This window comes from Engraulis encrasicolus, chromosome 13 (assembly GCF_034702125.1).
Source record: "Engraulis encrasicolus isolate BLACKSEA-1 chromosome 13, IST_EnEncr_1.0, whole genome shotgun sequence".
Lineage (NCBI taxonomy): Eukaryota > Metazoa > Chordata > Actinopteri > Clupeiformes > Engraulidae > Engraulis > Engraulis encrasicolus.
This window is the reverse complement of record NC_085869.1, coordinates 42,806,885-42,833,096: the sequence shown is the minus strand read 5'-3', so window position 1 is coordinate 42,833,096 and position 26,212 is coordinate 42,806,885. Positions and strand designations below refer to the sequence as shown.

Here is a 26,212-nt window from a genome sequence, read left to right as displayed (position 1 = left end):
TTGGATGGGCGCAGAAAGGTGATTAATGGTCGAGTTGCGCTCTCTGCCCAATTCACAATGAAGTTTCCACGGACGGCAAACAAACCACATGGCCGCCAGCAAACAAACCGATTAGGTACGAGCAGTCGTAAAGGTTTACGTTTGCACTTGCGTCGAGGCGTCGAGACGATTGGATAAGTGACAGCGCAGCTCAGCAAGCAATTGGCTCTCGTTACCGGACAGGTGGGAGTGAAGCCGGCAAACGCCATGTTCGCGTAGCCAAATGCTCTCGTTCATTCCTATCAAAGAAAATGGAATCTTGTACAAGAACCACAACTAGCTGGTGTGGCCAGGAGTGGCACTGCAGCTATGTTATCACAGCCAAGTAAATAATGAATGGGTGCCAATGGGGCTGTACCCTTCTCATAGAACTATCTGCCCGTGTGATTTTTTCCCTGGAAACAATGGAGTCGCGTTCGATAGATATGAGTAAGTGAAAGCATTTGCCGACACGTTTGCATCTTGTCAAGTGTTACATTCGTGAAAATGACCCTTATTTCAACTATAGCAATGACATAACACGTGACAATCGACTTTACGGCACTACGCCATTTGTTTTGTAGTTTTAAGTCTGACTTCAGATGTCGATGTGTTTAAAGTTATGTTAGGATTGTTGCGGACACCTGTTATTTATTGCATTTAAGGTGGTGGAAAAGCGGCATGTGTACATGGGGTAAAGGAAATGACTGCGCTCATCCTTAAGAATTTGGGCACCTTCAATTAACATGTTGGACGGCGGTGGGGGGTTTTGAGGTGTGTGACCGTAGATGTCTCTGCTAGGATCAGTCAGAGTACGTCTCTCGTCAGCTCTGGTCGTGAATAGTCGCAAAGATTCCTCAGCCAGCAGGTATTAGCCGAATGCTAGCGTGTTGCAGGACAAAACTAACACGTCTTTGGGAGAACAAAGCCATGTCAGGAACCTTTAACTTCACTTCTAATACAACGTTCATGATAAGGTACAGAATGTGCACACATCTTTACAAACCAGAGAACAGAACCGTCACAAATCCCTGCTGAGCCATTTAGCCCAATAGACTCCCATTCATCTTTTACTTGGCTGCGTTCGCCAACGGGGCTATAATGGGAGCCAATGAGAGACGCCTATCTCATAGCTTAGACAATTTCTGGTCTCGTATAAGACCGTCTCTGATACCGGGCTCTGAACTTTTTTCGCACGTGACTGTGTTACCCGGATGAACCTGCTGACGACAACGCTGTCGTCACGGTTCGCAGAGAAAAACCTAGGGCCTCATTTATAACGGGTGCGTACGCACAAAAGACTGCGCACGCCAAGTTCACCGCAAGGTTTGGTATTTATAGAAAAAGAACTTGGCGGTAAACATGCGCAGCTCCACGCAAAGTTTGACCCATGCGTAGGCACTAAACAAAAGACCAAACGCGGAAAGCGCGACCTCGAGAGGTAGCTGGAAGAACGACCCGAAATTGGTTGAAGAAAAAAATCAAAGGTCACATGTCACGATAGCCACTTTAACATTAGTTAATCCAGTTCGCAACGAAAACGCGGTTGTTTGTTGTTTGGTAATGGTGGAAAATAATAAGTAGGCAAACCTGGCCTATCCATAGCCACATGCATGTAATAGACGCTTGCAATTTACGTTTAGGATAGGCCTACGTTACATTTGGAAATACCCTACATTTTATTAACAATAACCACGGACCTTTCCAGTATCAGGCTATAATCGTATCGGTAGGCTATAAAGTGTTCCGAGTCTGCAAGGAATTATGTCAACATTTAAGCCAGTTGCAGAATCATCTGCTCGAGTCCCAAGTGCATCTGTAATGGTTGATTTTCTCAGCCATACAGGCAAGCGCAAGTGCCATAGGCCTACTAATGGACAGCTTCGTTTCTCTTGTTGCATGTCATTTCTTTTCCATGCGGTTATTCGTCATCAAAGCAGAGGTGTGCATTTGACAGCTGGTCTTATACACTGATAATGTACGTTTATAATACACACATTTAATAAATACAGACTAGAAAATGCCCATATGTCTGTGGATATGTCGATCGACAGTTGGGGCGTCGCTTTGAACTGAAAGCAGACAGCTGCGCGCAGTGACCAACGGCAATTGTTGAAAAAAGTTTAAACCCGGTGCATATGAGGTGCGATGAGACAGCGAATAGATTTTCTACCGGTGAATTTCACATGGGGACATGCCATGTGAGATGTTTCCTTGACGCAGCTATTTTCCCTTCGTTCACAACTCAATTAATACTAGCCTACATGTCCATGACTTGGCAGGTTCATGTCCATGCCATCCTTATTTTATTTATTTTTTTACTTCTGGTATAGCGTGATTTTTGTCAACATAACCATCCACATGCTGCAATTCAAGGTTTTATTTTTGTAGCCTACGACTTCCCAAACTTAACCGCTCCACTTTGCCGTTCTCTAGGCCTATCTAATAAAACTGTTTGCTCCACATGTGGTAAATAGGCTATCTCGCCTGCTTTCCGCACGCCGTCCACAGATATAAATATTCATTTTGGGCGTTTCACTGAATATTCATAGATAATTATGGGTGTGTCCACAGGTGCGCACATTTGCCGCAACTTCAGAGTCAGTTGGGATTTATAAAGGGAAATCGACGTGGAACGTGCGTGCGCCATGCTTTATAAATCTGAATATTTTCTTGCGCACGCACATCCTGAGTTTCGTGCGTGCGCCATCTTTTGGCGCATTCCTTCCGCAAAGTTTTATAAATGAGGCCCCTAGTATTTTGCGGTTCGCATTGCGAACCAATTTTCTGGTTCGCGAACGCAAATATCTGTGGCGTGAACACGACGGTCGGTTCGCGATTAGGTTCGGGAACGGGCTCCAGCACGGTTCTCAGTCGGCCTGAATGCGCTATGGGAGACCGTTCCACCACTTTGGTACAACAACGGAGAACAATCTTGACTGGGAGTACCTAGAGCGGCTGGATGGCAGAACCAGACGACTTGTGTTGGATGAGCGCAGTTCTCTTCCAGTAACATAAGGCGTTAGTAGGTCCTTCAGATAGGCTGGGGCCGTTCCTGTGATGGTTTTGTAGGCAAGGGTCAATGCCTTGTGCTTGATCCGGGTGGCGATTGGTAGCCAGTGCAACTCAATAAATAGAGGAGTAACATGGGTCCTTTTGGGTTGATTGAATATCAACCGTGCCGCCACATTTTGGATCATCTGCAGAGGTTTTAACGCACAAGCAGGTAGACCTGTCATGAGTGAGTTGCAGTAGTCAACGCGGGATAGGACCGTGGCCTGGACCAGTCGTTGTGTAGAATATTGTGTCAGCACAGGTCTGATACCAGGCTTGTACGAAATTCCGAATGGAATGAATTTCAATTCAAAGTAATGTCATAATACGAACACTAGGTGGTGTCATTACCTTGAATTTCTTTTAACTTAATCTGAACCACCCATTGAAAGTACATAGAACACCACCACCTAGTGTTCGTATTATGGCATTTGTCGGAGCCATATCTGTGATGTTTGTAGATCTGCATTAAGTAGCTAGGAAACCTACAAGAAAAAACCTGTTGGAAAAAGAGAAATTTTATGTTGGTTAATTATTCACAGTTTCTATGTTTATTTATTTTGTGTTTTCATACTTACCTATTTACTTACCTAGAATCTGTTATTTACTTACCTTTTAAGTTGACCGTTGTATTAGACCTGCACCTGAAAGTACTTGCCTGATTGCCTGCCATCCAACCATAGACACACCCCTTAGACGCGCAGGTGCGCGAAGACAGCACTTTAAATTGGTGCTGATTCATTGTCTTGGTGGGATGGCCGTAAGAAGGAAAAGTTTTCAGACCGCAGAACTTAAGAATAGAGCAGAACTTCATGCTTTTGTTCTATAACTCTGGAAAAAGAAAACCGGATTGAGGAATTAAAACCAAAAACTTTATTTCCTTGTCTGTGAGTGCTTTTACTACTGGACTGCGCGTCGGGACAAACTTGCCACCATCCTCACTGGCGTTTGATATCATTCGCCATTACAGCATTACTTAGAATTGATATTCTTTCAATTCAGAATTTCGTACAAGCCTGTCTGATACTCCGTATGTTGGACATCTGGAATCGTCAGGTCCGGTTGACTAAGTTGATGTAGTTGGAGCATGTATATGTCAAATATCCTGCTGTGTGACTGTAACATTAATGAAACCTGGAATATAATATATAGCCTATATATAAATTAACCAACAACATTTTGAATAATGTATGAAGCAGTTGGCATGATTGCATAAATATTAACTTTATATTAAGATAGCCTATGTGAATGTGGAAAAAAACTCAAGACAGTAATATTAACTACAAGTTCAATTTCGTAACACAAATTGTGTCCTGTGGGGTGACGTATGTCAATGTTTGTGAATGGGCAGCTGCAAGGCCAACTACAAGGGTCTTAAATGGACACTGTGTGAGATTTTTAGTTGTTTATTTCCAGAATCCATGATGCCCATTCACTAATGTTACCCTTTTCATGAATAATTACCACCACCATCAAATTCTAAGTATTCATTATGACTGGAAAAATGACACTTTTCATACATGAAAAGGGGGATCTTCTCCATGGTCCGCTATTTTGAATTTCCAAAAACAGCCATTTTTAGCTGCAAAAATGACTCTACTTGGACCATAATAGAAAATATTTGTTTATTACTTAGTAAACTTTCATTTTAAGATCAAATTTGGCAATAGGCAGCCCAGTTTCAATGAGCAGCATAGTTGCAGTACGGTACCTTTTTTGACCATTTCCTGCACAGTGTCCCTTTAAAGACTGGCTCCTAATTATTATTGGAGAGTGCTGTGGAAGTTTAAGGTGACTATTAACCTCTTAATATGTCTTCATATTGCAATGTTTCTGTCACGCAATGCTTAGGTTCATTTTATGGTGTCCTGTGGTGTGACTTCATTTATAAAAAAAACTTTTTTTCCTTCTATAAGAGCAAACACATATTAAGATTAAACACAATATCATTATCAAGTTAGCATGAGCTCAGATGTCAGTCATGTATACAAAAGGATTAAAATGGCCATAATGCAGTGAATTTCCTGTGGTGTGGCTTCATTTTCCTGCGGTGTGACATGCCTATGCAATGTGTTGATGCAGAACACATTTTCAAAAAAAAGGGCAAAAATATGGCGAAATTCCACGGACCACTCAGTGCTTTAATTTTTTCTATTTTTCCCCAATTTTTTCCATCATTTTTTTGGAATTGGAAAAAGTGTTTTTTTTTCTTTTCGTTACGCCCTTAAACGTCAACCACCCATAATCATTTTTTGCTCTTATTTGCATTTACTATTGGTTATTCCTAAAGTAAATGTAATATGGTAAGACAAATAATTTATTAAATAAAATAATTAAAATAATTATTAAATGTAATAAATTGAATGAAATAAAAATAGCATATAATGCTTCTATCAGAACACGTAATTATTGTGATTACTGTACAGAGGTTATGACTGAAATAACCTTACTAATGAAGCAAGTCTGTAATGTTACTATAAAAGTTGGAAATGTTCAAATGCAGGTCTGACAGCTAACTGAGCTGCTCCACCATTGCTGCAGGCTTCACTGGCACAATCTTCAGAGAACACTCAGGGACATGGAAACATGGAAACACTCTGTCAGTGAAAGCGTGTGTGAAGGTGTGTAGGTGTGTGTTATTATCAAGGTCAGTGAATGTCAGCTCTCCTTTGTCACAGTCCAGCTGCACTCTGATCCTCTGGGGCTCCTAGTTACGTATAGCCAAAGGCCAGTGCATGTGTCATGAAAGTGGAGAGGATTACTGAAGTAAATAGCTTAAGGCCACTTCCTATATGATGAGAGTGCAAGTAGAGCATTGTTGATGCTACATAGCTCAGTCCACTTCATCTGTGGGTGATGGAAATGAAGAATATTACTGCTGGTATGATGGCTAGAGGGCACTTCAGCTGGTGATGAAAGTGGAGAGGATTACCGACAACGATGTTACATAGCAAAAGGCTAAAGGCCACTTCATATGTGATGAGGGTGGAGAGGATTACTGAAGTTACATAGCCGCAGTAAACATCACTTCATCTGTAGGTGATGAGAATGGAGACTTGGTAATGACTTGGTAATTATTTTGTTGACAAGTTTATAACAGAGGCTCTGTGTTAAGGGGTTAAACTACCCATTCTTGTATGCTCTCACTGCTTTTTCTGCTGTCTGCCTTGCACCCAGCAGCTCCCCAGATCCACCAAGGCTTGTAATGATTTCGATACTGTTATCATGGTTGCTTGCTCTGTTCTAGGGGGTATGATGCCTTTCCAGCTAAACAGATCCACAGATAGCACCAACCTATCAAGACATAAGCCACAGCTTTGCAATGAAACACCACAGAAAAAAAACATCAGCAGGCCAACAGGTGGTAAGGGTCAGATCATGCAGTATAAAGCAAGTAATTAAAGCTGTGGCATCATGATTAATATTTCATATCTCCATAAAATAATCTCCCAGAGGTGCTGTGAGAGATTTCCTTCTCAACTATTTTAAGCAAAGTTTCCAAAAAGCATTCATTCATTGATTTATTTAATGGTAGTTTTACTGTATCCCAAACACAATTAACCATATATAATATACAATTATAAAGTAAATGAACAAAAAAACCCACTATTACTTTTTTTTAACATATCCGACCACGACACCACCATCTTTATGATGACAAATAGAATAGGATGTCTCACCAACTGCCTAAATTGCTACGTTTACATGAGATATTTAATTCAAAATTAACCCAATTTAATTCTGAATAAAGCTTATTTCCACTTCGAAAATGCCATGTAAACACTTCATAATTCGGAATTAAATGAAAGATGTAAACTTGACAGAACTATACTTAATCCGGGATAATTTATTCAGAATTAAAAATGTAATGTAAATGTAGCCATTGTTTCTACTAATTCACTGGTCACTTGAATATACCGGTACAAATAGTCTTAAAGCAGACCCAAACCCCATTAACATATATCTTACACAATTCTAATGAAAATTAAAATATATATATATTTTTTTATATACACCACACCACCACCGTCAGATGACAAATAAAATATGAGGTCTTTACTGATTCACCAAGGCCCACTTGAATATTGTGCCCACTATCAGACTACTCTGGTGGTACAATTCTCACAGGGACTTGAACACACTGAGAACCAAAAAATGGAAACACTCTCTCAGTGAAAGCGTGTCTGAAAGTGTGTAGGTGTGTGTTATTATCAGCATCATAGAGTGACACCTTCCCCCTCTCCCAGTCCAACAACACTCTGATCTTCTTGGGCTTCTGCCTCACTGCAAGCCTCACAGAAAGCCTTTGGATTAACTGTGGAGATTCAAGGACCTCATAACTTCCTCGTACATAATGCACATACCAAACTCCTGGCCAGTCAGTAATCATCCCCTTCCTCTTGGCTGACTCTGTCACCACACCCACATCCCAGTCACTGCAATCTCCAACCTCCACATCCCAGTAGTGCACCCCAGATCCAAAGCTCTCAGAGCCCAACACATTGACCCAGCGATCAAATCTCTCTGAGTTATCAGGAAGCAGCTGTATTCTACTGTATCTGATACTGGTCATATCTGGGGAAATGATGAGCAGAGGGTGTGCAGTGTTGGGATCCAGAGTTATAGCTGCAGAGAGGAGAAATATACCATTAATATTACACATGACTTGTGCTCGGCATTATGTCCACGCTATACCATATCCCTGCAATCCCCCGCAAAATATCCCTGCATGTAATCATTTTGTGAATTTAAGACAGTTAATCATGTTTGGAAGAACGTCAGGAACCACCCTTGAAAGTAACACCTGGCAGAAGCAGAATGTGCTTTTGAAGTATTTTGATGCACATACACCTGTAGGCCTACATGATGTAATGCCTAAATTAATAAACAACACAGGCAGAGAAGTGTCTGAACTGATTTTACTGGCTGTGGCAAATCATTGGAAATAATAATCTTTCATTAACATTGAGCACAGATTTCCTGTCTTGTAGAGAAAGATATAGTGTTTATAAGTGACTGAATTTACTTTAAGTAGCCTATCATATTTCTGATACAGTATATCACGAAAGTGAATACACCCCTCACAGTTTTGCAGATTTTTGAGTATATCTTTTCATAGGAAAGCATTACAGAAATTTTACTTTGACACAATGATTAGTGACCTTTTAACAACATATTTAACCGCTTAAATTTCTTGTTCACTCAGAAAAAAAACAAAATACAGCCATTAATGTTTGAACATGTACTCACAAAAGTGAGTACACCACAGATTAAGTAAGGGTTAACGTTCGGCGAGAAGGTCGCTACCGTGGAATAGCAGCACGACAGAGAGAATCTTTAGACCCCGACGCGGAGCGGAGGGGTCTTGTTCTCTCTGAAGTGCTGCTATTCCACAAAGCGACCGACTCGCCGAAAGTTAACCCGCTTATTATATGGATATACTTAAATGATTCACACATGGCGGGGACATTTCTTTAGGCCTATTTAATGTGAAGTCTAGGCTATTATAGTTTTTAATGTCAAAAGATTGTTGCTGCGCAAAACAAATCAGTGCCGTTGTGGAACACCGCTAACAGCTAGGTAGCCAGGACAACAGGTGTTGTCTATCACCGCAGCTGATTAGAGTCTTGTTGAAAAGTCGCTTTAGCAGTGAAAAGTCTTGTTGCCATTGACAACGGTCTGTTATAGACCAACCCGTCCGTTATCGAAAAATAACAGACGTGCGAACGTTGGGGAGCCCCGTTGAAATGAATGGAGCATTCGAACGATGACGTCACAACCATATAATAAAATCTGGTAGAGAAGGGGCTATGTTGGCTCGAATCGTCTCGAAATGAAACGAAATGAAAAGGGATGACAAGGGAGGTCATCAGTGTGCGTTTCAACCTTTCTTTGCATTGAACTTTTAAATTTTGAGTCTGCATCTGGCTTAAATAGATTAGTGTGAGATTTGAATGCAATCCTATGGAGAATATCATGATCTGCTTCAGTAGTCACAGTGCATGTTGACATGCATGTTTCTTTTAGGTGTATTTCAGATTGCCAATGTTGACAGCATTCATGCATCCCCAAACCATGTCAGTCCCACTACCATGCTTGGCTATTGAGAGGATACACCTTTTTTGTAAAACTCACTTGTTTACCACCACACATGCTTGACACCATCGAAAGCAAATTTGTTTATCTTGGTCTCTTCAGATCACACAACATGGTTCCAGTGATCCATATCCTTGGTCTGTTCATCTCTCTTGAGACCAAGATAAACAAATTTGCTTTAGATGGTGTCAAGCATGTGTGGTGGTAAACAAGTGAGTAACAAGGAGGAGCACTCAGCATCTCTCCCTTATAACATGAAATCATTGTTTTAATGCCTGGCTTTGGAGCGCTGACTTTTGGCCCATGTACCCTAAAAAACGGACGGTTATTTATGAACAAAACTGCAAAACAAAAATTATTTAATGAAAGTAAATATTATATAGCAATAATAACAGTACTACGAAGTAAGTACATGATTAATCATAGTAAAGGAATTTAGGATAGGTTTTGACAGAGGTAAAGGGGGAAATTATCATTGGGTAAAACATGCAAATGTTTTCCAGTAAAATGAAAATGTAAATACAGTATTTGGCTTCTAATATCTTCTTATATGCATTGAGTTGTTGGTGTGTGTGTGTGTGTGTGTGTGTGTGTGTGTGTGTGTGTGTGTGTGTGTGTGTGTGTGTGTGTGTGTGTGTGTGTGTGTGAGTCACAGAGTGGTTTCCGTCCAAATCGAGGCACCACAGATATGTTTGTTGCTCGTTAGCTGCAAGAAAAGTGCCGAGAACAGACTCAGCCTCTATACATGGCCTTCATAGACCTCACCAAAGCCTTTGACTCTGTGAACTGCCAGGCTTTGTGGCTGGTCCTGTCAAAATTTGGCTGCCCTGATAAATACATTCGAGTCTTGTGGCTGCTCCATGACAACATGTCTGCCACTACTGACCGGCTTTGGAGATGAAACAGATCCCTTTCGTGTTGACACAGGAGTTAAACAGGTATGTGTTATTGCGCCATCACAGTTCTCCACCTTCATCGCCGGCATCCTCCATCTTACAGGAAATCAGCTGCCACAGGGAGTCAAAATCATGTATAGGGCTAATGAACTTCTCAACATCAACAGATTCAGAGCAAAAGGTCAAACCACCACCGCATGCGTCACAGAGCTGCAGTACGCAGATGACAATGCTATGGTAGCTCTCTCAGAGGAGGACCTGCAGTATGCATTGAATGGCTTTGCGAAAGCCTACAAACAGCATCAAACACCAACAAGACCCAAATCCTCTACCAGCCATCATCCAACAGCACCAACCAACCAAACATCTCTATTGATAACACCAGGTTGGAAAATGTGGATCACTTCCCTTACCTTGGCAGCCTCCTTGCCTGGTTAACACCAGACCTAATCACAAGTGAGATTTGTCTTTCAGATCGAAACGATTGTGCAGAACTAAAGGCAGTATGGGAGTTCCCAGGCTAGCAGCCTCCTGTCATCTAAAGCCACAATTGATGAAGAAGAACACCACTGCCTTAGCTGTACCACCAGGGCATACTCAAGGCTAAAGGAAGGAGTCTTTGAGAACTGTGACTTTCAGTCAAGGACTAAAATCCTGGTTTATAAAGCAGTGTTACTCCCCACTCTCCTGTATGGGTCAGAGACCTGGACCACATACAGCAGGCACCTAAGAGCACTTGAGGCCTTTCATCAGAGATACCTTAGGAGAATCCTCAGGATAACCTGGCAGGACAGACGAACAAACACCAGTGTCCTGGAGGAAGCTGGCATCCCTACCATCACTGCCATCATCGCACAGCACCAGCTCAGATGGACTGGCCATGTCATCCGGATGTCTGACTCTCGCCTCCCAAAACAAGTCCTGTATTCACAGCTTGCTGAAGGAAAACGTGCCCCAGGAGGCCAAAATAAGAGGTACAAGGACAACATCAAAGATAACATCAGGAAGTGCCATATACCCCTTAACACCTGGGAGGCTACAGCGAAGAACAGGCCTGTCTGGAGACGAGCTGTTCGAGAGGGGGCTGCACAATATAACCGCGATCTTCACAGTGCGGCAGAACAAAAGCGCAAACAGAAGAAAGTCACAGCTGCCAACAAGGTTCCACTAAAAACTAAAACCCATAACTACCCCTGCCCATCCGTGCCCACATTGCCCCAAGGTCTGTGGATCCAGGATTGGCCTCTTTGCCCACCTGAAGACCCATAAGGACCAAGAAGGAGGACAGACATATTCGAATACGAGTGTCCGCCGATGATGATGATGATGGTGTGTGTGTGTGTATGTGTGTGTGTGTGTGTGTGTGTGTGTGTGTGTGTGTGTGTGTGTGTGTGTGTGTGTGTGTGTGTGTGTGTGTGTGTGTGTGTGTGTGTGTGTGTGTGTGTGTGTGTGTGTGTGTGTGTGCATGCGTGTGTGTGTGCAAATATGTCTGTAACTCACTATGTTTGAATGCAATCAAGTCCTTCATCTTCTGCCAGAGGCTGAACTTAAGGTTGCCCAGGTGCTTTGCTTCATTGATCAGAGTTCCGGTAAGCTTCTCTGGATCCTGCAGTGTGCACTGGGCTCTGGAATAACATTCAGGAGTCAGTGGGTGTGGATGTGGATAACCACAGAGAAACCAGAAACAGAAATGTACTCACCTCTTCCCTGTGGTCTTGTAATTCTGCAAAAAACAAACAAACAAACAAAAAAACACAAATTGGGGCGTCATATGAAGGGCTTGACATTAACCTTTAGCGGACAGTGAGGCTGGTGGTTTTCCACAGTCACTAGCCAATCTGTCTTTCTAATAGCCTTGAATCTCAATTAGATTTTTCTTGAACCGAAATACAGTAGAAAGAATTGATACACAAGGGGAACAACAGTTTATTGATTACTGTGATATGGCATTCCTTAAAGTGGTTGCTTTCCAAAGTGGCAAGTGATATGGAAATTATTACAAGTTTAACCCTTTTTCATCTAGTTGACAGTTGCCAATGTCAAGCCCTGGATATGATGTGCAATAAACTGCTGTAGCTAATGTTAACATAGATCTACGTATATACAGGATACAATAAGACTATGCCTCACTGTGTATGCCAGCATGTCCACACAGGTCAGCCATCTTAGGTCAGACAAGCTCTCCACAGGATTTTCGGTAAACTGAGGTAAGATAAGACCACTGAGGTGCTTAAATGTCTTATCTCGCAGAAATGCGGACATAAATATGGTTGGGTTTCTAAAAACAGAGTTGGGTCAAACATCCTGGAGGGTATATGCCCCCAGCCATTTTTTGCTGTGACCATTTCCTCCTCATAACTTCAGAACTCACACACTTCACAACTAGTATGTCTTTAAACCAGGGGTGAGAAACCTTTTTCATGGAGGGCCACTTTAAATTTGACAAAGTTCTCTAAGGGCCGTGCTATGGACACAAACCAGGATTTCGCCCTACACTTTAGGCCTATATTGAAGATGCACACCTTTAAAACAGACCACATATAAGTCTCCTGAAAATATAACTTAGTTGTACTGCAAATGTAATTTCTAACATTTCTTTACAAAACATGTCATATTTCATGTGAAACTACATAACATTAAACTCATGTCGAGGGCCTGATGCGTAAAGGTACCCCTGCTTTGAACAAAATATTTTGATAAGGTTATGTCTTCGTTTTTAAATGTAGGCCTAATGAACACTGCTAGGAACTATTTCAAGTTTGTGTACTGTATGACTATCGATGCTTTCTAAACATATTCAACTAAACTTTTCAAAATTACAGCGATAATACAGAAAACCATGATAATTTTGGTCACAATAGCTGTGAGGTTAAATTGTCATACAGACACAAACGCTAAAACGTCTGTAATTATTAAGGTAATGCAGTAACAGCATTTTGTACGAATTAAATGGTGTATACAGTTCTGCTGTGTGTCAATTTTCCATGGGGTTTTCATTGTATCATGTTTTATTGCTTCATTGTATGAGGAAATATTCAGTAATCTATATAAACAAGTAAAACATTTGTTTCCTTACCCGGAGAAATGTGATATCATCAGCTTTCAACTCCTCCTCTATGGCTTTGATTGTGTCTGAAAGAGATGAGATCTCTCTGCTCATCTTCTCAATCTTCTCCTTCATCATCTGACTCTTCTGCTCCTCTTCCTCCCTCAGTGCAGCTATCCTGATTGCCTCTTCATCTCGTAGAAACTGGTGAAGCTTCTCAAACTCCTGCGTGATCTGCTTCTCTGTCTGTTGGGTCTGGACCTGAAAGACAGAAAGACAGAAAGACAGAAAGAAAGAAAGAAAGAAAGAAAGAAAGAAAGAAAGAAAGAAAGAAAGAAAGAAAGAAAGAAAGAAAGAAAGAAAGAAAGAAAGAAAGAAAGAAAGACAAAATAGAAATACAAAATAATTACATATTATACATACAAAAATAAATACATAAATAAGTAAGTAAGTATTGGTAAATAATCAAACAGACAGACAGACAGAAAGAGGTCTCCCTGATGCCATGCATGTTACCTTTATGTGTTGGGCAATACGTTTGCAGGAGTATTTCTCAGCCATGATTCTGATCCATTTGTCCTTGTAGGTCTTTAAAGTGATTGTCAGTGTCTCCTGGAACCACACAATGAATCAACTCCACTTGAGTTTTGTTTGCGAGTCATTGAACAGAAGAGGGATATGGGGAGACAGTTTGGAGAGAGGGCTGCATCTGGGCAATATTTAAATTGCACCTTTTAAAATCCTTTGCCTTGAGAACAATACCTTTGTTTTCCTTAATTGCTGATTGCAGATTTGTTTATTTACTCTGTTTTAGTCTCAAACGTGTTTTTATGTTCTTGAGCCAGGCAACATACTAACAAATACATGTAGTTATGAAGAGCCAAAGGAAAGTAGACTGTAATGATATGTCATTATCTGCTGGTGGAAGTGGGATATGACAACATGCCTCAATAAAGCTGCTTTGCCACTCTTAAGGTACTTGAGTCAATATTCCATAAGAATCTTTCACTTACAGTACTACAGCAATTGTGCAACACAGAAAAATTGGTAACACATTATTTTAGTGTTACATCTATTAGCACTAATACATAAAATGTTATAATGTCTGCATGAGTAACTTGCAAGGCATGTACTAAGCAAAAGCTATGGCTTACTAGGTCCTTACTAAGGTTAAATTGGTAATAAATCCCTTATTGTGCATGAACAAGACATTTGCAAATACATGCCTAACAAATGTTTGAATTTGCTTAGTACATCCCTACAAGTTACTAATACAGGCACATTGTATGTATTAGTGCTAATAGATGTAACACTAAAATAAAGTGTTACCGAAAAATCTTGTTGGAAAAGTATATATAGTATAAAGTATATAGTTTGCAACATTTTCAGAATAGATAGGCCTACCTTACCTTACGCTCTTGTACCGCCTCATTGATGGGACAAAATTTGTGTTTGCTGTGGAATTCTGAGAATTTACACATGACACACACAAGCTCTTTGTCATCTTCACAGTAGAACTTCAGTTCTGAATGGTGCAAAGAGCAGAGGGCTTCTTTCTGACTCTGATCTCTTTCCATTTTGTTAAATAGCGGACCTTCTTCCGTTGTGTATGTGCTACAATGTCTGCTTCCCCCCTCACTCGCCGCACGCAGAGTCCTGAAACCAAACCTTGAACACTGTAAAAGATGTACAGTATCTCTATTCAAAGCTCCAAGTTCAAAAGATCAAACGATCCCTTTTAGTAAGCCTATAAACTGCTAAATGGTAGTATACCACACAGCAAAATCTTACGTTGATTCAATCACATTCCTGTGGGCTTATCAGTCAAGACCATCCGGGACAAGGTCTGATGAGTGTAAATTACTGCTGATTGGTCAAGGTTTCAGATAGGCAGTCACACACACTCTGTAAGGAGTGGTTTATGACTAGAGGTCAGTGTACTACAAAGCAGGTTTATGGAAGCCTCAGATATCACTGAAGGTAGAGGGGTGGTTAAAGGCCAGCAAGTTAAAGGACCAGTTCAGTCAATTTCAATATGCTGTTGTCTAGCTCACGCTACCCTAGACTGATGCCACATTTTTCGGCTGAGCCCTTTCTGAGATATGAGCTATTCTAATGGGGGCAGCGTTTGTTTACTTTTTTTAACCCATTGATGCCTGATGTTGCGTTGCGCAACATTGGCCCTGGCACCTGGAGCTGCATTACGCAACATTCGGGGTCATGAGATTTGAGACAACTTCATTAAAAATCTCTGTTTGTTTGAGATGAATGAACACATTCTAATGACAGATAAGGGTCTCTGCAACTTAGTGCATATTTTATGTGCATCATAGGTTTTTATATGCTGAGGGCAGCTTTTCTTAAAAAGGGCTCAGGCATTCAGCACCCTTTTTTGCAGGTGCCTTAGGCGTCAATGGGTTAAATAACATAGGCCTACTCCAAATATTTTCCCAAAAGGTACCGCTGTTTGCTAGTTGTCTGCTGATGTTGAATAACCTTTCGGATGTTTTTGGGAATAAATAAAAATGTTTTTTTGAAATGTAAACAAAGCGCTGCCCCCATTACAATGACCAAGATCTTGGAAAAGGCTGAAGAAGAAGAAAAAAAAGATATCAGGTACTGACAAGTCCAGGGTAGTGTGAGCATTGCAACTGCATGTTGAAATTGACTGAACTGGTCCTTTAAGTCAAACATGTAAAGAACAATACAGTATCAATACTACACATAACCATCAGGGAGAGAAGTAACCCTACCCAGCTTTGAATTATGGGGCCTCCAGGGAGCCTACAGACTCATGAGTATCAGTGTAGTGAGCCCACAACCATAATCTGAGTGACGACGAATGGCAGAGCCAGGCTAGTTTCTGCACACATCTGAAATGCAACCGGTGTCCAGTCACAGGGGGCAGTATCACCCTAAAATGGAAATGATCCCCCCCACAGAGGAAACATCCTCAATGAGAGTTAACTCAATAGACCCGTTCAGAGTCGACGTCCTCATGAATGCGTGCGCATCGTTGACTCAAACACTCCAGAGAAATTGTAAGGATAGTACGAGAGACTGGTACTGCACTGTAGGGGGAGTGCAGACTCCATTCAGAAAGAACTCCACTCAGACCGTATCTCGACAGCGACCACTAGGAGAACTGCAGGCATGGGTGAAATCGGGAGTGGTGATGCTGTATCTAATACTGGGTGACATTGCAGACACTAAAGAGAGAAAAACTGCCGTTCTGAAGTGTGTACATTGATAAAAAAAAATAGAGATTCCGAAAAGTACACTTGATATGCTATTTTGAGAGGGAAGAGGCTGTTCCAGAAGCAAAGGAGATGTTTTTTGTTACAAGACATTAAACTACTGACTGGACTGATGACATCGCCAGGAATACCCGTGTCCGTGGTGCCTACTGCATATCTGAGGTTAGCGCAAGCATCCGTTATCTTATTTCGGAAAAAAAACACCTGTCGAGTCTCTGTACAAGTGAACGGAACATGGGCGGTTTTGAGGCAGCGGTGCGCACGCACTCCAAATTATGTCATACCTGTTTCCAAACTCTAAAGGGGTCTATGCATGGAAACACATGTCAATAGACACAGTCTGCACAATCCCAACTCAAGGCAGGCACCTTCTATCCCTCATCTTTTTTAGCTTACTTGGCATTCATTCCAGCCTATTTGTTTAAAACACAAACGCAACTTGTTAGGTATGGGCCTACATTCATATGTTATTACATTGTGTAGCCTACTAAAACCACATATTTATGACAAAAAAACATGATTGCAAAGAAATAGCAATCACCCTCAGCCACCCCAATTCAGCCCAGCCCTCTGTCACTGTGACATGCACACAAGCACAGCAGGGTTGGACCTTTACACCCGTCCACCCATCAAATAATGGTAAATTTCACCTCAACTCGACCTATAAATAGCCTGAATGTCCAGCATTTTTTGTGCGATGGAATTTGCCATTCTTCACCCTAAAATTGATTAAAATGCAGGAAATTGCATCTAAAATCACAAACATTTCTGGGGGAGAGCATGAGAGCTCCTCCCTCCTGGCGATAAGAATATTGTCAACCTAACGCAACCACACACAAGGTACACGCATGCACGCACAAACACACACACACACGCACGCACGCACGCACACACACACACACACACACACACACACACACACACACACACACACACACACACACACACACACACACACACACACACACACACACACACACGGGTAGACTGCCACTGGATTGCAATGTGGTCACTTGTCTGTCAGAGCCATTGATAACACAGAGTTACGCCTACCTTTGATCTCGGCGGGAAAGTCACCTAGTGGCTGTGTAGACACGCTAATGGCTCTGTAAAGTTCTAAACAAACAGAGAGCCGTCATTGACTTCTACTGAGCAGAATAAGCCTTTCTACAGTAAGCATTGAATAAATATGCACACAAACGGGATCCATCCCATTTTTTTAGGTAATTCGTCTAGTACATCTAGGTGATATAAAATACTGTGTTGTTTACACGCTACTGTCGTAGAACTGGTGTGTTTTTATCACGTTTTGAGGGAAATCACCATTAGCTTAGCCAGGAGCCCGCCACTTACCTATGAGATGCTAACTTTCTTGGTAGCTTCTGACTGTAATCGTTAAAGCGTTGTGTTCATTATTTACACTACAAATATTAATTCGTTAAAAACTAATCACATACACTTGTATGTCTATAGATCTCTAGCAGTGAGACGCAGGCCAGCTTTAGCCTTTATGAGGCTGCATCAGACCTGCCAAAAACATGCATCGTTGCATGCAGGCAGAGTGAAGAGGATCAGGGCAGAGACGTGTAGTCCCTACACACGACTCTGAATCAGTGGCATGGAGCAGGGCCATGGATCTGTCATGTGGACTAAATAAATTATAATTAAAAAAAGACAACAACTGTATAACCAGTACTTGAGTGGGTCAATTATTATTTTTTTTAATGTATTTATGTATGTTTTGAACACAGAAATACACTGGATGCTCACTGCTATGGTGCCAAGTTAGACAATAACCTAGTGTGAATATGCATTTTTAATACTGTATACCTTTTGTTATTAACTGTGTGAAGGCATAGCATAATGGTAGAACATCATACAGACACTTGGAATGCTTTGTAAGCATCAAACTGTTGACAGAGCACGACACGCATGAAGAATTCACATAGGCCTAAGAGTAAGGTTTGAGGTTTCTTTTTGCTCAGCGTAACAGTAATACAACAACAAAACTGTACACTTCATAGTTGCAAAACTGAGCTAATGGAACATATTTACAGCAATGCAAGTGATAATGATAAAAAACAAGAAACAGATAGAGCAGTCCAGTTTTGGGTGCAAAACACAGGTAGTGTAACAGATGTAAAGAAACTGGCCATAATACAAACGAAACATCTGGAGTTGTTTTGGAATGGTGATGTGGGAGAAGAAATGGAGCCTATGCAATCCTACAGAGTGTGGAAGGCCAAAACAGGACACAGGCTTGTCAAGTGATCCGGTTTCTGTAGTACCGAGTAGTAGTAGTCTGTAGTATGGAGCCTCTGCAGGTGTCATGCAACTCACAGCACTCCTGAGTGTTGTGCCTGTCAACAACACAGACATGCAGCGGTCATACTCAACGTGTACATTGAAATAGACAGAAAATTAAAACTGTAAAAGGGGTCTATGCTGCTGTATATGAACAACAAATATCATTATCAGTGAATATGGTACACCTGGAGCAATTAAGTGAAGAACCAGATGAAGGTGGGAGACAAGCTGTATGAAGACGAGCAATGAAATGAAGAATCACATTGTAATAACAATATACACACCATGACTGTGAAGGTGGAAGACAAGGTGTATGAAGAAGGGCCGGAAATCTGTTCAGGGGTCATCAGTCAATGATGAGTGAATATGACACAGCTGGAGCAATGAAATAAAGAAACACATGAAGTTAGGAAGGGCACTGACAATCTGTTCAGGGGTCATCAGTGAAGTAAAGAATCACATAGTAATAATAACAACACACCAAGCAGTGAATGTGGGGAGGGGGCAAGCTGTATGAAGAAGGGCCGGATATCTGTGAATGATGAGTGAACATGACACATCTGGAGCAATGAAATAAAGAAACACATTGTTACAATATACACACCAAGCTGTGAGTGTGGGGGCAAGCTGTATGAGGAAGAGCAATGACAAAGAAACACATGAAGTTGGGAAGGGCACTGACAATCTGTTCAGGGGTCATCAGTCAATGATGAGTGGATATGACACACCTGGAGCAATGAAATAAAGAATCACATGAAGTTAGAAAGGGCACTGACAATCTGTTCAGGGGTCATCAGTCAATGATGAGTGAATATGACACACCTGGAGCAATGAAATAAAGAATCACATGAAGTTAGGAAGGGCACTGACAATCTGTTCAGGGGTCATCAGTCAATGATGAGTGAATATACAATATACAATATACACACCAAGAGCAATGAAATAAAGAAACACATGAAGTTGGGAAGGGCACCGACAATCTGTTCAGGGGTCATCAGTCAATGATGAGTGAATATGACACACCTGGAGCAATGAAATAAAGAATCACATGAAGTTAGGAAGGGCACTGACAATCTGTTCAGGGGTCATCAGTGAAGTAAAGAATCACATAGTAATAATAACAACACACCAAGCGGTGAATGTGGGGGCAAGCTGTATGAGGAAGAGCAATGACATAAAGAAACACATGAAGTTGGGAAGGGCACTGACAATCTGTTCAGGGGTCATCAGTCAATGATGAGTGAATATGACACCTGGAGCAATGAAATAAAGAATCACATGAAGTTAGGAAGGGCACTGAAAATCTGTTCAGGGGTCATCAGTCAATGATGAGTGAATATGACACACCTGGAGCAATGAAATAAAGAATCACATGAAGTTAGGAAGGGCACTGACAATCTGTTCAGGGGTCATCAGTCAATGATGAGTGAATATGACACACCTGGAGCAATGAAATAAAGAATCACATGAAGTTAGGAAGGGCACTGACAATCTGTTCAGGGGTCATCAGTCAATGATGAGTGAATATGACACACCTGGAGCAATGAAATAAAGAAACACATGAAGTTCTGGGGTAATCAGTGAAGTAAAGAATGACATAGTAATAATAACACACCAAGCTGTGAATGTGGGGAGGGGGGCAAGCTGCATGAAGACGAGCAATGAAATGAAGAATCACATTGTAATAACAATATACACACCATGACTGTGAAGGTGGAAGACAAGCTGTATGAAGAAGGGCCGGAAATCTGTTCAGGGGTCATCAGTCAATGATGAGTGAATATGACACACCTGGAGCAATGAAATAAAGAAACACATGAAGTTCAGGGGTCATCAGTGAATTAAGGAATCACATAGTAATGATAGCAACACACCAAGCTGTGAATGAGGGGAGGGGGGCAAGCTGTATGAAGAAGGGCCGGATATCTGTGAATGATGAGTGAACATGACACACCTGGAGCAATGAAATAAAGAAACACATTGTTATAATATACACACCAAGCTGTGAGTGTGGGGGCAAGCTGTATGAGGAAGAGCAATGAAATAAAGAAACACATGAAGTTGGGAAGGGCACTGACAATCTGTTCAGGGGTCATCAGTGAAGTAAAATGATAGACTGGCAGACAAAAAAAATAGACATTAATCCACCACTCATTCAAATCAATCAGAAACTATTTGATTTCACAGAGCTAAAAGGAGAAATACAGGTATACGGCGCATTGTCAATGCGGTGCACATCTGGCTACGGACTGTGCATAGTAGTTCGACTAGCCAACTTCAAAACTGTTCAGCAAACTGTTCAGCAACTGTTCAGCAAACATCCATGGTTTACTCAACAGAAATATATATTTCTCGGTTTCTGAAATACCTGGGGTCATCAACTTCAGTACTTTAATATTCGGGACTCAATTGTAATTTTTGTAGCTAGCCAACACATCCACACGTAAATGCTTACTCGCTACGCTAACCACATGCAGCTACATGCATTCAAATAGCTGGGAAGATCAAACCACGAATGTACACGGGTAATATGGCGTTATATGAATGTGGGAAGTAGAAAACACAGTCGTTTATGATACAGATAGTAGCGCATTGTATAGGATTGTAACGTAGCCACTATGCTAACTTAAGCTACCAGAAGTGGTTATTCATTCCTAAACAGCGTTCGTCTTTAACATCGACATCGCAATTTTCATGCAAACCACATGCAATTACATAATTGAAGGCTATACTTTAGACAACGGATACTGAAACACAGAAAACATTTCGATTTGTTCTCCCATTTATCAACTTACCGAGAAAGGTGTCGACAGTCAAACGAAAGTCTACGGGGCCCACTTCCGGATATGGAACTTCTTGAAGTCTACAGGGAGGAGCCATGACACGGAAAATAGACCCCGCCCCTTGCCCACGTATGCCAATGGGATATACACAACTCTTTTCTATTCATGACTCTGTTGTCTGTGACATACTATGATGCCATAAGAACTATGTGATGTGTCCATGGATATTATTCTAAAACCTCACCTGAGTATACAGACACTCATTTAGCAGCAGGACACTGAAGAGGTCAGTTGGATTCTTGTTTGCTCCTGGATATTCACACACGGCTCACATAGTGTGGAACTCAGATGGGCATCAAAACTGATCAAGGTTCCGGATAATCAACATGCTGTAAACACAAAGTTCTATGCAGCATCACACTGATGGCTAATGGCAGGCCCAGGCTAGTTCAGATAGAGTTCTGAGGCACTCAAGGTTACAATTTGTACTTCTTTATTTGACTGCCTACGTGTTTTATCCCTTATGACCTTCTTCAGGGCTTATCCATAAACCCTGAAGAAGGTCATACGGGCTGAAATGCATAAACAAATTGTAACCTTGAGTGCCTCAGAATTTCTCTATCTGGAGCAAGTTTGAGAGCCCATTCTAGTGGCTCAGGGCCCCCAAGCAATTGCCTGACCTGATGGTGAGACTTGGTGCTCACATCAATATCCTTCCGCCAATTGCTTCCTCTGCCCTCATGCTTTGAGGTTGCATATCAACAAGGACATCTCGAACCACGAAAAGGTGACAAGATGATGACAGAGGAGGGAGGTGAGATGACGTGCCGCCATGAAAGATTTCACGTGAGACTATGCATATTAGCAACCTGTGTCCACAGGGGGGCAGAATAAACTTCAAATAGAAATAATACAAGTGTCCAGTGCCCAGTGCATATAGCCCAGTTTTCTTTATAATCCTCCACCATTGCAAGTGTTCCACTACAGTTCTTGCTATACTCTTTTAAATAACTTTAATGTACTGTATACTGTACATTTCAGACCATAATCAGTCCTTCACTGGTAGATGTATTATGTTCATTATGTATGTTTAACTGATCATGTTTACCTTTTGTTTGAGACATATAGAACTTTTATCCTTAACCTGACATGCTTCGACATTGTAACCTCCATCTCGACCAGAGGGTCACAGATGTTCTAACGTGCGTAACGTGATGTAAAAACATGTCTAGGGAAGCAAAAGGAAAAACTTAAGACTTCAGTCCGTCATGGGTTTCTATGACTTTGAAGGTACATTCGTGAACCTGACACATTCAGGTGTCCCTCATTCCACTTCAAATGGAAATTAACTCTGGAAAAGACATTTCTCAGATGTTTATTATAGATTTATGTTCCTATCTATGAACAAATCAGACATAATGGAAAATTAATGTCAGGTCCACAAAGGCTGTTTACAAAAAAATAATATACAAAAACAAACAATCAAACAAAAAGCATACATAAACAACACAGCGGAGAATGAAGCTTATCTCCCCCAGAGCAGGGCAGAGTTGTACAATTCCAGGATTGCCATCATCACAGAGTACATCAAATAATAAGTGATTAACATTCATACCAGCCCATAATAATTGCTTGCAAAGTAGAAACATAAGAAACACAATTAGATATCTGTCCACGAATGTATGTACGGTAGGCTATCTAAAATGAATACCGTATCTTGCATTCTAATACAATGCTATCTTAACACGTGCAACAACATACCATGATTAATGACATAGAACAGAAATACTAAGACATGAACAATTCATATCCTCCACTCCTACATGTGGGCCTACTGCACAGTGGAGTATGTCACACCAAACAACACAATAGTACTGTAAAATAGTACTGAAGTTAAGTTGGTTCATTGTGGTCATTATATTGGGTAGTCATGGCAATCATGGTGACAACAGTATTAGTGTTTCGTGTTCAGTGTGTTCCTGCTGCAGGATCTGCACTGTGTCTGATGTCTAACTGAGCTGCTTCACCATTACTGCAGGCTTCACTGGCACAATCAAACAGTTATAAACCCAAAAGCATAAAAAAAACATTTAAGTGTGTGTAGTGGGGAAGTGTATTGGGGTGTGGTATCATCATCAGGGTTAGTGAATGACAGGTCTCCACTGTCCCAGTCCAGCTGCTCTCTGAGGGCGGGCAATGTCTACTGAGTAAGCTTTATATTTATAATATGTATGACTAAAATCAACAATGCACCAGGATCCTGACCAGAGGGAACCCCTCCACTCCGACTACTCTCTTTCAGCAACCCCAGAAACCATTCCCCAAGGTCATTAACTCCCACATCCTAGCAGGGTTAAAGCCCTCACAGCCTTGGACAGTTGTAAAAATCAAATCAGATTAATCTAATTAATGTGAACATCAACACACTCCTGCATTGCCTTCAGCAGTTCCAGGTCAACCCAGCACTGACACTTTGGATCAAGGAGTTTTTAAAGGACAGACCCCAGCATGTAAAGGTCCAGGGTGTAACATCCTCCAACATCATCCTTAACACTGGAGTCCCGCAGGGTTGTGTCTTGTCTCCCATCTTGTTCTCAATATACACCAACGAGATTAAATGTAACACCAGTGGATTAAAGCTATTTAAATATGCAGATGATCTGGCCTTGGTGGCCAAACTGACAAATCTAAGCACCCCGTACAAATACACCCAATATGTCAATGAAATTGCCCTGTGGTTCAAAGAAAGCTCACTGCAGTTGAACATCAGCAACACTAAAGAACTGTGTTGCCATAACACGAGGGCACCTGACACCCCACACCCTCTTTCCACACCTTTGACCCTCTGACCCTGGACAAATAGTTGAACAGGTGGAGAAGTTCAAATACCTTGGCACAGAGGTCAACCAACGTCTGTCCTTTAGCCAGCATGCAGATGGGGTTTACAAGAAGGGACAACAATGCATGCGTCTCCTGAGGAAACTAAACACCTTCAATGTCAGTAAAGACATTTTGTCAACTGCCTACCAATCTCTGGCCGGAATACATCATCACCAGCAACATTACATACTGGTACGCTTCCTCACCAACACAAGCAAAAGCAGACTTAATACTGTAGGATAACTAAGCAAGCAAACAAGCTAATAGGAATACACCAGAAAGCACTGGAGGGTCTGTATATCCAGGCAGTGGAAAGGAAGACCAACTCCATCCTCTTAGATCTCTCCCACCCACTCCATCCTTGTTTTGATCTACTTCCTTCTGGCAGAAGATTCAGAGTGCCTTGGCCAGGAAAGCTATCTACAAAAATTAATTCATCCCCATAGCTATACACACTCAGAACACTCATTCCTCAAAGAACTCACACAAATAACACACACACACAGACACAAACACAAACACAAACACACACACACACACACACACACACACACACACACACACACACACACACACACACACACACACACACACACACACACACACACACACACACAAAAGCCTTCAGCAAAAGACAATTTTCTAAAATGGAAACATATTAGACAATAAAGCATTTTGAATCTTTGAATCTTTGCAATCTCTGTTGGTCATCATCCTCATGAAGCTGCCGTCTCTGATTGCGGTGTGCCACACTGGTGAGTGGTGCGGCTCCGGTATTGGGGCCAAAAACCACAGGAGCTGCAGATAAAAATTCAATTCAATAACTTTATTTCATGTGGACATAGCAAAGTAATATTGCACCAGTTGTATTTGTTTGAATGTTTTAGAACAAGTGCAAATTTGTAATAGCAATCCACAGGAGGCCCTCAAAAATGATAATACCAATCAAAACACAAAGGGAAAAAAGACAACAACAACAACAATAATAATACTCATGATAATAATAATCATCACCATCATCATCATCATCATCATCATCATCAGGCTATAAGAAGTGCATAGCACAGCTAAATGTAGAAAGGTCTACTATATTTACTTGGTGCTGGAATGCTTTCTCATTATTTACAGTCTGTGAAATAGAAAGAGGTCATCCTCATCCTCATGTAACTGAACGTCAAATTGACAGTGTGAAGAGAGAAATCATTCATTCATTCATTCATTCATTCATTCATTCATTCATTCATTCATTCATTCATTCATTCATTCATCCATCCATCCTCGGGTAGTGGCCTAGTGCCCTTCCGTTAGGCCATGGTAGTGCCTGATTTCCTTTGTGAAATAAAAAACTGTGCTTTATGTTATTTTTGGTGCAACACACTGACTGTTACAGTGTTCAACTAACAGTGCTTATAAACATGATAATCTTATTAATTTGCTGGACAATCAAGTACATGTGGTTTGTTTCCAGTAAAAAGCAGTAGTCATTTTCCTCTTGGCAATAATAGGATTCCTACTTTTAAATAAAACAGTAGCGTAGAAAGTGGTGATAGTCTAAATCAATTCAGAACAATATTCTTTTGACAATTGACAAAATTTGAACCTTTTTGGCTTATGATAGTGTGTGTGTGTGGTGGTGGTGGTGGGGGGGGGGAGGTGCGCTTGTGTTGTGATGCTGTGTAATATAACTTACTATATTGAACCAAGTGCTCCATCTGCAGTCCTCCATGTGCAGTGTTGGGATCCAGAATGACAGGAGCTGCAGATGAATAAAGGAGGAATCACAAGGCAGAATTTATGAATATATAAAAAGCTTACCTATTAAAAGATGAAATTGATACATTGTTGAAAGTTATATTGTGATTGGATTTTTTTGGG

General features: G+C 41.2%; 2 protein-coding genes and 1 long non-coding RNA gene across 4 annotated transcripts; all 3 read right to left on the bottom strand.

Moving 5' to 3' along the window:
• Nucleotides 1-7,135: 7,135 nt before the first annotated feature.
• On the bottom strand, nucleotides 7,136-10,958 carry LOC134461188 (zinc-binding protein A33-like). The gene is made up of 2 exons (XM_063213958.1): nucleotides 10,901-10,958; nucleotides 7,136-7,698 (listed from the first exon to the last, which is right to left on the bottom strand). The coding sequence occupies exons 1-2, from the start codon at nucleotides 10,944-10,946 to the stop codon at nucleotides 7,175-7,177; spliced, it is 570 nt and encodes a 189-aa protein (XP_063070028.1). The 5' UTR covers nucleotides 10,947-10,958; the 3' UTR covers nucleotides 7,136-7,174.
• Nucleotides 10,959-11,100: 142 nt separating this feature from the next.
• On the bottom strand, nucleotides 11,101-13,700 carry LOC134460572 (E3 ubiquitin-protein ligase TRIM35-like). The gene is made up of 5 exons (XM_063212948.1): nucleotides 13,627-13,700; nucleotides 13,141-13,371; nucleotides 11,765-11,787; nucleotides 11,565-11,689; nucleotides 11,101-11,168 (listed from the first exon to the last, which is right to left on the bottom strand). Exons 1-5 carry the CDS (start codon nucleotides 13,669-13,671, stop codon nucleotides 11,101-11,103), a joined length of 492 nt encoding a protein of 163 aa, XP_063069018.1. The 5' UTR covers nucleotides 13,672-13,700.
• Nucleotides 13,701-18,165: 4,465 nt separating this feature from the next.
• Nucleotides 18,166-21,604, bottom strand: LOC134461189 (uncharacterized). 2 transcript variants are annotated; one of them, XR_010037246.1, is made up of 3 exons: nucleotides 21,470-21,604; nucleotides 18,959-19,049; nucleotides 18,166-18,727 (listed from the first exon to the last, which is right to left on the bottom strand). It is a non-coding gene; the product is annotated as an uncharacterized LOC134461189 (long non-coding RNA). The 2 variants fall into 2 exon arrangements; XR_010037245.1 differs by lacking the exon at nucleotides 21,470-21,604 and adding an exon at nucleotides 19,156-19,404.
• Nucleotides 21,605-26,212: the final 4,608 nt, after the last annotated feature.

What these genes read in the sequence shown, in the direction of transcription:
- LOC134461188 (XM_063213958.1), bottom strand. Translation starts at nt 10,946, where the DNA reads ATGGCCAGTCCATCTGAGCTGGTGCTGTGCGATGATGGCAGTGATG. An exon ending in GTGCGATGATGGCAGTGATG is followed by an intron (nt 7,699 to 10,900) that starts GTAGGGATGCCA and finishes TCCTCTCTGCAG; the next exon opens with CTATAACTCTGGATCCCAAC.
- LOC134460572 (XM_063212948.1), bottom strand. Translation starts at nt 13,671, where the DNA reads ATGGCTGAGAAATACTCCTGCAAACGTATTGCCCAACACATAAAG. An exon ending in ATGATATCACATTTCTCCGG is followed by an intron (nt 11,788 to 13,140) that starts GTAAGGAAACAA and finishes TGTTTTTTGCAG; the next exon opens with AATTACAAGACCACAGGGAA. An exon ending in CTTGATTGCATTCAAACATA is followed by an intron (nt 11,169 to 11,564) that starts GTGAGTTACAGA and finishes CGCACTGTGAAG; the next exon opens with ATCGCGGTTATATTGTGCAG.